This window comes from Salvelinus alpinus, chromosome 23 (assembly GCF_045679555.1).
Source record: "Salvelinus alpinus chromosome 23, SLU_Salpinus.1, whole genome shotgun sequence".
Classification (NCBI taxonomy): Eukaryota; Metazoa; Chordata; class Actinopteri; order Salmoniformes; family Salmonidae; genus Salvelinus; species Salvelinus alpinus.
Window position 1 is genome coordinate 48,960,762 of NC_092108.1, and position 9,991 is coordinate 48,970,752.

General features: G+C 43.8%; 2 protein-coding genes across 6 annotated transcripts in view; one reads left to right on the top strand and one right to left on the bottom strand.

The window, feature by feature from the left end:
• The window catches only part of wdr33 (WD repeat domain 33), a 41,930-nt gene extending 38,764 nt beyond the window's left edge, over positions 1-3,166 (top strand). For all 5 annotated transcript variants that reach the window (XM_071362636.1, XM_071362640.1, XM_071362637.1 and 2 more), the window contains one exon: positions 1,664-3,166. In XM_071362636.1, coding sequence (XP_071218737.1) covers positions 1,664-1,776 — 113 coding nt within the window. In that variant the 3' untranslated portion in view covers positions 1,777-3,166. The remainder of the gene's footprint in view (positions 1-1,663) is intronic.
• Positions 3,167-3,743: 577 nt separating this feature from the next.
• On the bottom strand, positions 3,744-5,011 carry sft2d3 (SFT2 domain containing 3). The gene is made up of 2 exons (XM_071362642.1): positions 4,910-5,011; positions 3,744-4,737 (listed from the first exon to the last, which is right to left on the bottom strand). Exon 2 carries the CDS (start codon positions 4,678-4,680, stop codon positions 4,006-4,008), a length of 675 nt encoding a protein of 224 aa, XP_071218743.1. The 5' UTR covers positions 4,681-4,737; positions 4,910-5,011; the 3' UTR covers positions 3,744-4,005.
• Positions 5,012-9,991: the final 4,980 nt, after the last annotated feature.

The window sequence follows — 9,991 nt, forward strand, 5'->3', positions numbered from 1 at the left end:
GGCCAGGTCACAGTTGTAAATGAGAACTTGTTCTCAACTGGCCTACCTAGTTAAATAAAGGTGAAATAAAAAAACAAAAATGTTACAGCCTTATTCTAAAATGGATTAACTAAAGAAAAATCTACACACAATACCCCATAATGAAAGCTTTTTAGAAATGTATAAAAAATAAAATAATTATCTTATTTACATAAGTATTCAGACCCTTTACTATGAGACTTGAAATTGAGCTCAGGTGTATCCTGTTTCCATTGATCATCCTTGAGATGTTTCCACAACTTGATTGGAGTCCACCTGTGGTAAATTCAATTGATTGGACATGATTTGGAAAGGCACACACCTGTCTATATAAGGTCCCACAGTTAACAGTGCATGTCAGAGCAAAAACCAAGCCATGAAGTCGAAGGAAATGTCTAAAGAGCTCCGAGACCGGATTGTGTCGAGGTACAGATCTGGGGAAGGGTACCAACAAATGTCTGCAGCATTGAAGGTCCCCAAGAACACAGTGGCCTCCATCATTCTTAAATGGAAGAAATTCGGGACTTCCTAGAGCTGTCCACCTGGCCAAACTGAGCAATTGGACAGGAGGTGACCAAGAACCCGATGGTGACAGAGAGCTCGATTTCTTCTGTGGAGATGGGAGAACCTTCTAGAAGGACAACCATCTCTGCAGCACTCCACCAATCAGGCATTTATGGTAGTGGCCAGACGGAAGCCACTCCTCCAGTAAAAGGCACATGACAGCCCACTTGGAGTCCGCCTAAAGTAACCTAAAGGACTCTGACCATGAGAAACAACATTCTCTGGTCTGATGAAACCAAGATTGAACTCTTTTGCCTGAATGCCAAGTGTCACGTCTGGAGGATACCTGGCACCATCCCTACGATGAAGCGTGGTGGCAGCATCATGCTGTGGGCATGTTTTTCAGCGGCAGGGACTGGGAGACTAGTCAGGAGCAAGGAAAAGATTAACGGAGCAAAGTACAGAGAGATACTTGATGAAAAACTGCTCCAGAGCGCTCAGGACCTCAGACTAGGGTGAAGGTTCACCTTCCAACAGGACAACGACCCTAAGCACACAGCCAAGACAACGCAGGAGTGGCTTTGGGACAAGTCTCTGAATGTCCTTGAGTGGTCCAGCCAGAGCCCGGACTTGAACCCAATCTAACACCTTTGGAGAGACCTGAAAATAGCTCTGTAGCGATGCTCCCCATCCAACCTGACAGAGCTTGAGAGGATCTGCAGAGAATGAGAGAAACTCCCCAAATACAGGTCGCCAAGCTTGTAGCGTCATACCCAAGACTCGAAGCTGTAATCACTGCCAAAGGTGCTTCAACAAAGTACTGAGTAAAGGGTCTGAATACCTATGTATATTTCAGTTTAGTTTGGAAAAATGTATAACCTGTTTTTGCTTTATCATTATGGTGTATTGTGTGTAGATTGAGGGGGATAAAGAAAGAAAAAAAACATTTTAGAATAAGACTAACGTAACAAAATGTGGAAAAAGTCAAGGGGTCTGAATACTTTCTGAATGCACTGTATTGAGACTTCTATAATCTGTCTTTGCATGTCATTCTTTGTTGGTATTAGGGTTAAGTGGTTTTATGTCCTAATTTGAAATGGAACGGAGTCCAACCCTAGTCTTTTCCCTCTGCTCTCTCCAGGCCGACCGCCCCAGAGAGAGGAAGGCGGCTACGGCCCCTCGACCCGCGGCGGCAGAGGGGGCTGGAGGGGGGCGCCCCGCGGGGCCCCCAGGGGAGGAGGGCGTGGCCGGTAGGACCGAAGGAACAACTCACTACCAATCGACCTACCTGCTCCCCACCAAACCTCCACTCTCTTACCTCCCCATCCCCTTTTCCCTCCTATTCACCCCCCCCCCCCCCCTGCAAAGAGGACAGGGACCAAAAAGAGATACACAACCACTACCGCCACCTCCTGTCCCCCAGATCAGTGGATCATCTCTGGGCTCAGACTACACCTCTTCAGGCCTGCTTGTAAGGCTGGAGGATGGATTGTTTACTGTGTGTATAGGGGCCTCGTGGAGTGGGAAAGGGCCTTTATTGCTGTATGTGTCGAAAGCCTCAGGTCTCTCACTACGGGATGGACGAGTTGCTATCTTTACATTTGGATCCTTTAGACGACAGATTCCGCCCTATGGCTCTTTGCCATACTCATCCTGATTGGTCGCTGCAGGTGTTGTCTAGTGGCCTGATTGGACACGACAAGCTGAAGCAATCACTGATTGGTCAAGGTTTCCATTCCAAGTTCAGACATGGGCCACATAACAGAATGGTTTTTGTCAGTGTGGTTTGAACAAAGCATTGCAAGAAACCTGGGGTTTATTCAGGAGGGTGCAACATTTAGAACATTGCAGACAGGCATTGGTAGGATTCCTCATTCTGCATTAGAAAGAGTTGTCTGTTCTCAACATATTTCTGTCTTAATGTTTTGTAATGCTGCACCCTCCTGAATAAACCCCTGGACACACTTCATGTGATAATGTGAACTGCCCATAGTTTCTCTTTTCTACATGTACTGTACCAACCACACATAATAGAAAGAGTCCAGGATCTTACGCAGTTGGACACATTGAACTTTGCCGATAGGAATACAATGTACAGATCAGACAACTTTTGTTTGTTTTGGGGAGAATAGAGAACCATGTCCACTCTGTACATTACATTTATATCTGAAAATGTTCAGAGGCTGTTGCGCCACACTGAAAATGCCCACCGTTTCAAGATTCATTATTCCAGGAGAGGATTTGGTCCTCGGCTATACGAGTGCATCCCAAATGGCACCCTATTCCCTATATAGTGCACTACTTTTTAACACGGCCCATAGGGGTATGGTCAAAAGTAGTGCACTATATAGGGAATAGGGTGCCATTTGGGATGGTCGGCAGTCCTGTTTGTCACTGGTAGTTAACAAACAGAACAGGGCGTTGAATGTGTTATTCCCCCCAAGTCCTCGGCTCCATTTATTTAAGTTCATTTTTAAATGTCCAATAATGGAGAGAAGAAGAATCACTGTCTCATCGCCGGGCTCCCCTGAATATCGAGGCGGCCTTCCTCTCTTTCTAAATGTACAGTTTGTCATGAGATTGTCATATTGCTTTTGTCCATTTTTTTGTATGAGACTATAATAGAAATGTGTGCAAAATGTCACCCTCGTTTCTGGTCTTTCATTCTTTGTGCAATGACAGTGTGGGGAGGTGGAGGAAGAGTGTGTACTTGTACACCCTTAGCCTGGTCCTAGATCGGTCTTGCCATCTCCCTGGTTTGGAGTGGCAATGACCATAGAAGTCAAGACATTAAACACATCTGGGACCAGGCTAGTAGTATACACTGGTGTTCCGTAGACTTCAGCAGGTCACGTAGTGCCCACGTTATCACATTAACTGTTAATTCAGACACCATTGCAATGACTCGTAAGCATATTGCCAATCTAAAGGGCTATATTAAATCAGAACTTCATACATAGCTTTTTTGGATACTCTCAATAAGTGATTACCTAAAAAGGAGGAAGTCAGGATGCATTATCTGACATGTTTGGATAAGTAAAACCTCAAGGAAAGACAGGAAATATGCATTTGAAATTAGCCAGACCTGAATACAGACTTTCAAATAGCCTACGGTTTTAGAAATACGCTTGATTTAGCACTTTTGGTCCTGCACCAAGTATTTCATCCACTCTAGGCCAATAATCTATCCCTTGGTTCAGGATAGAGAAGACATTCCATGATAAGATTGTACATTTTATTAGTTGGGAAAAAAAGACACGAGGCTTCATAGTTCTCTGCTGGTCTGTTCCATTTGAGTCTTATTCTGATATTACTGGGCATGTTGGTCCATCAGAAGTAAATTACAAGAGAAAACAAGGAATTAACACCATTGTCATGGGCCACATTATGACTTGGTTTTGCTAGTGCACTCTAAGCAAGCTAGTCATTCAGTCCTATTCACAACAGAGGGCAAAAGTCCGTTCGGATTAATTGAAGTGGTGGTTAAATTGGCATCGTTTTACCCGTGACAGTCCTTTTGATAGCAGACACTGCCATCCCTCCCATGAATCGAATTCCTGCGCTACCGCCCGGCAGCAAAGAGACGATGTACCCAACGATTACGGCAACCTGGACAATGGCTCCGATGGCGGTGAGTATGGTGCTGTGAAGGCTGAGCGCTGCATAAAGTGTACATCCAATAGAGCACAGATACACCAACGCGCTGGGAGTCGGCCTCGCTATGAGCTTGCTGGGTCCCCGCAGTATCGCTGCTCCCAGAATCGCGAAAAGAGAGCCGAGCGACCAGAGAAGGGCAAATTTGCGCGCATACAACAGCAACAAGGGTGCGTACAGGGCGGACAGTCCAAAGCACAACGCTGAGAACCCAATACACACTCCGAAAGCGACCAGTCGTTGCGAGCGACTCATTCCCGGAAGACATGGGTCTGGCTCCGTAGACCACGGCCAGGAATAGCCGCTGCCCAACCCTTGGCCTGTCGAACCTCCGCCGCGACTGCTGGAGCCAGAGAACGGGCTCGACCAGCTACCGAACCAGCTCCCAGCTACTGAAGTGGATTCGATATCTATGGTCGTACTTGAGCTGGACTGAGATATCGTCTTGGCTCCACCTTTAGACTGAGCCAGATATTCTTGAAGACTTCGATTTAATTCCGCCATAACTTCTCGTCGACATGTATGTTGACAAATTTCCTTTATGTGCGACGAGTATTCTGCCTGCAGCACAAATGATGACGTCACGTTAGTATGATGAGACCTTACGTTTACATTGTGGATAACGCATTCAAAATATTACATTTTAATCAATGTCAATTTGTATTGTGCTTATATTCAAATACAAAAAGGAATTTACGAAAACAATTCGAATTATGTTTCAGAAACCACTCACCACTATATATTTTTTTTCACTATAGTTGTAGTCCTAAATCCCGGAAATGAGTTAGCTCTGGTTCGTTCAGCCATCCCTATTGGGAAAGAATAGGGTTTTGCAATACACACTGAACATAAGTTTCGAGGTTAACACAGGCTTAGGATATCCTATGCGTTTTTTCTGACATAAAAGTCTGTTAACATGACCTTAATGAATTATGAAGCCTTTGTGATTAGTTTTATTTTATTATTACATACATTCGTCAAAATGTACAATAAGTGACGTTAGCTGATGAATATGATGTCATAGAACAAAACGTGTAAGATATCCTAAGCCTGTTATTACCACAGAACTTATTTTCGGTGTTTATCCAAAACGCATACAGAAACCATTCATTTCCCTCATAGAGAGACACAGCGTGCACACATTTTGCGTAATCACGTTGCCGTATGGTACATATTACGCAATTGTCGCAATTCAAACCACACTCAGGGTTGTCTATTGATTTTGCAATCTTCCCCCATTAGTTTTCTCAGAGCGAGAGAGGGAGAGGGAGAGAGCTAAAGGAAGAAAGAGTGCTTCTATGCCTGTGTCGATGGAATAGAGTGAGGGCGTTCAAGACCTGACAAGCATACATGTCCGCAGTTTTCCTGAAATTGGGCTACTTTGAAAACGATGTCGGGGGTGTCTATTGAAAATCTATTGGTCGCGAGTTGCGGGTTTTTGTGCTACTTCTAAATTGCACCGCTATGGCAATTTCTTCAACATAAACAGTACCCGTCAAACGTTTAGACACACACTCATTCCAGCGTTTTTCTTTATTTTCACAATTTTATACATTGTTGAATAATAGTGAAGACATCAAAACTATGAAATAACACATGGAATCATGTAGTAACCAATATAGTGTTCAACAAATCAAAATATATATTTTTGTATTTGAGATTCTTGAAAGTAGCCACCCTTTGCTTCAATGACAGCTTTGCACACTCTTGGCATTCTATCAAATCAAATTGTATTGGTCACATTTAAATCAAATCAAATTGTATTAGTCACATGTGCCGAATACAACAGGTCTTACAGTGAAATGCTTACTTACGAGCCCCTAACCAACAATGCAGTTTAAAAAAATATGGATAAGAATAAGAAATAATAGTGTAATGACCTGACTAGATCATAAATGAACAATTGTCCAGACAGAGGCTTGAGTTTGCGAATTGACGGTTTATTAAACCAACTTTACACAGGCTACTGTTTGGGCCGTAGCACACGCCAAATAAATGACAGATAACCCACAAGCCAATCGTGACCTTCTCTTGTGAAGCCCAGACGTAAGAGGGAGAACAAAAGCGAAACCTGGTCTTAACTTCCAATGCTCCATCCCCCTGCCCAACCCCCCTCCACGCCACTCCGCCAACCGCCAGGATGCCCGGCATCAGAACATTCCAGGCATTCCCGTGATTGGCAGATAGCAGGTTGATTGACATGTCGGACCCTGCGAACACTGGGTACTGGTCAGTACAACACAACCACCTACTAGCCTAACACATAACACACAGCTGTCTGTGCGGGTCGCTACAATAGTAACAAGTAATTGAAGAGCAGCAGTAAAATAACAATAGCGATACTATATATAGGGGGGTACCAGTACAGGATCAATGTCCGGGGACACCGGTTAGTTGAGGTAATATGTAGGTAGACTTAATAAAGTGACTATGCATAGATGATAACAACAGAGAGTAGCAGTGGTGTAAAAGAGGGGAGGGGGGGTCAATGCAAATAGTCTGGGTAGCCATTTGATTAGGTGTTGGACTTCCTGACGGGCCACCCCCAGGTAGTAAGGGTAGGGAACAACACATCCGCCACGCTGATCCTCAACACGGGGGCCTTTCAGGGGTGCGTGCTCAGTCCCGTCCTGTACTCCCTGTTCACTCATGAATGCATGGCCAGGCACGACTCCACCACCATCATCAAGTTTGCCGACGACACAACAGCGGTAAGCCTGATCACCGACAACGATGAGACAGCCTATAGGGAGGAGGTCAGAGACCTGGCCGTGTGGTGTCATGACAACAACCTCTCCCTCAACGTGATCAAGACAAAGGAGATGATTGTGGACTACAGGAAAAGGAGGACCGAGCACGCCCCCATTCTCATCGACGTGGCTGTAGTGGAACAGGTTGACAGCTTCAAATTCCTTGGTGTCCACATCACCAACAAACTATCATGGTTCAAACACACTAAGACAGTCATGAAGAGGGCACGACAAAGCCTATTCCCCCTCAGGAGACTGAAATGATTTGGCATGGGTCCTCAGAAGGATCTACAGCTGCCCCATCGAGAGCATCCTGACTGGTTGCATCACTGCCCGGTATGGCAACTGCTCGACCTCCGACCACAAGGCACTACAGAGGGTAGTGCATAAGGCCCAGTACATCGTACGGCCCAGTAGTGCGTATGGCCCAGTACGTCCTGCCATCCAGGACCTACATACCAGGCGGTGTCAGAGGAAGGCCCTAAAAATTGTCAAAGACCCCAGCCACCCTAGTCATTGACTGTTCTCTCTGCTAAACGCACGGCAAGCGGTACCGGAGCGCCATGTCTAGGTCCAAAAGGCTTAACAGCTTCTACCCCCAAGCCATAAGACTCCTGAACAGGTAATCAAATGGCTACTCAGACCCCTCTTTTACGCTGCTGCTACTCTCTGTTTATAATCTATGCATAGTCACTTTAACTCTACCTACATGTACATATTACCTCAATTACCTCGACTAACCGGTACCCCCGCATATTGACTCTGTACTGGTACCCCCTGAATATAGCCTCGCTTGTTATTTTACTGCTACTGTTTAATTATTTGTTACTTTTATTTTCTATATCCTATATTTTACTTAAAAGGATCCGCCCTTTTTTTCTTTCAATTTTCACCTAAAATGAAATACCCAAATCTAACTGCTGGTAGCTCAGGCATTGAAGAAAGGATATGCATATTCTTGATACCATTTGAAAGGAAACACTTTGAAGTTTGTGGAAATGTGAAATGAATGTAGGAGAATATAACACTTCTGGTAAAAAAAAAAAATACAAAGAAAAAAACAACTGTTTAAAAATAAAATAATTGTACCATCATCTTTGAAATGCAAGCGAAAGGCCATAATGTATTATTCCAGCCCAGTTGCAATTTAGATTTTGGCCACTAGATGGCAGCAGTGTATGCGCAACATTTTAGACTGATCCAATGAATCATTGCATTTTTGTTCAAAATTTTGCTTCAAGACTGCCCAAATGTGCCTAATTGGTTTATTAATAACTTTTCAAGTTAATAACTGTACACTCTCCTCAAACAATAGCATGGTATTATTTCACTGTAATAACTACTGTAAATTGGACAGTGCAGTTAGATTAACAAGAATTTAAGCTTTCTGCCCATTACAGATATGTCTATGTCCTGGGAAATGTTCTTGTTACTTACAACCTCATGCTAATCGCATTAGGCTATGTTAGCTCAACCGTCCCGTGGGGGACCAACCGATCCTGAAGAAGTTTTAATACTTATTTCAATTTTCTTTCTTAAAACTTAAAGCATTGTTGGTTAAAGGCTTGTAAGTAAGCATTTCACTGTAAGGTCTACAACTGTTGGATTCGGCGCATGTGACAAATACAATTTGATTTGATTTGTAGTGCTAATGCAAAAACAAAAATGTGCACCCCTTTGAGTCCCCAGGACCAGGACCGAGAACCATCACTCTTCATTGGTACCTCTTCATGTGCAGACAGTCTTTCACAGCTCTCTGTGTCTGAGGACAGAAAACATGATACTTAAATTAGACAGCATTGGATATGATGTTACTATTATCTCTGGCCTCACTTCTAGGGACTGATATTACACAAAAGTACCTGGCCTATCCAGAATAGGCTACTCTGTCCCTTTGACAGTTGGGGCTCCTATCCTTTCACCCTCCTCCATGGCTGTTAGCTAGCTACCTACAAATGCATTTGGAGTTTGTTTTTTACAATGATAAATAGATCAAGATAGTTAGCTAATATGAAGTTAGGTAGCTGGTGATATTTAATTCACTTAGCTAGCTAGCTAGCTAGCTATACATTAGGTAAGGTTGGCTAGATAGCTAGCTAGCTATGTTAGCCACTCATTTGAGTTAGCCTGCACTGTAGTATTTACTTACTTGAATAGGTTTTCCCAGCCATGTGGACGATTGGAAACAAGTTTGTTTGTCACCAGATTGGTTTAGAGAATATTTACCAGTGAATAAATTCATGAAATAGAGAATGGATTAAACTATTTACCCATTTAATAACCAGACCTTCATTGAAACTTGCTATGCCAAATTCTTCACGCAAAATCGAACGTACTGCTATATGGTGCCAGCACACCCACAAGCGAGCCACTATGGGCGGCAGGAGCGACATGCTGCAATTTACCACGTACTTATGGGGAGTGATTCAGGCCAGAATTCAACCTAGTGAAGCTACTGATACCTCTCACTAAGTCACCTAACATCTTCCTAGCGACGTAAAATACCGTCATGAATTAACATGGACTGTCAATGGAGAAGTTTTGTTCTAAGGCGTCAAACTGCCGACGCGTTCACGCCACGTTCATGTCATGTTGACATAGTGTTCACGTCGTGTAACGTGGCACTGACACGTCAGTTTGTGTAAGTTTATTATGAAAGATATCACCATGAATGCCTTAACGTCTACATGACATCTACGTGTACATCAAGCTTTCACGTTGTGTAAACCCGACACATGTCATGTGTTAGTTTAAGTGTCTGTTTAATCCATGGAATCCATGCAACACTGGAAAAGTTGTGTGAGAAGGTAGCAGGGCTGAGGGGGAGTTTAGCCAGAGTGAAATTCTCACGCTCCAAGAAGAGAACAAGGCACTCGCAGCCAAGGTAAAAATCCACGATTCTAAAATGGATTGTCTACTCAGGGAAAACAGGTTGATGAAGGAGTCGCTAATAGACATACAAAGCCGTAGCATGCGTGAAAATCTAATATTTTCTGGGATTCCTGAGGAGGCATCCAATAATCCAGAGGGCGCGATCAGAGAGTTCATGCAATCCGCCTCAACTT

Bases quoted from the DNA above. Each gene is read 5' to 3' on its own strand.
- sft2d3 (XM_071362642.1), bottom strand. From the start codon at position 4,680: ATGGCGGAATTAAATCGAAGTCTTCAAGAATATCTGGCTCAGTCTAAA.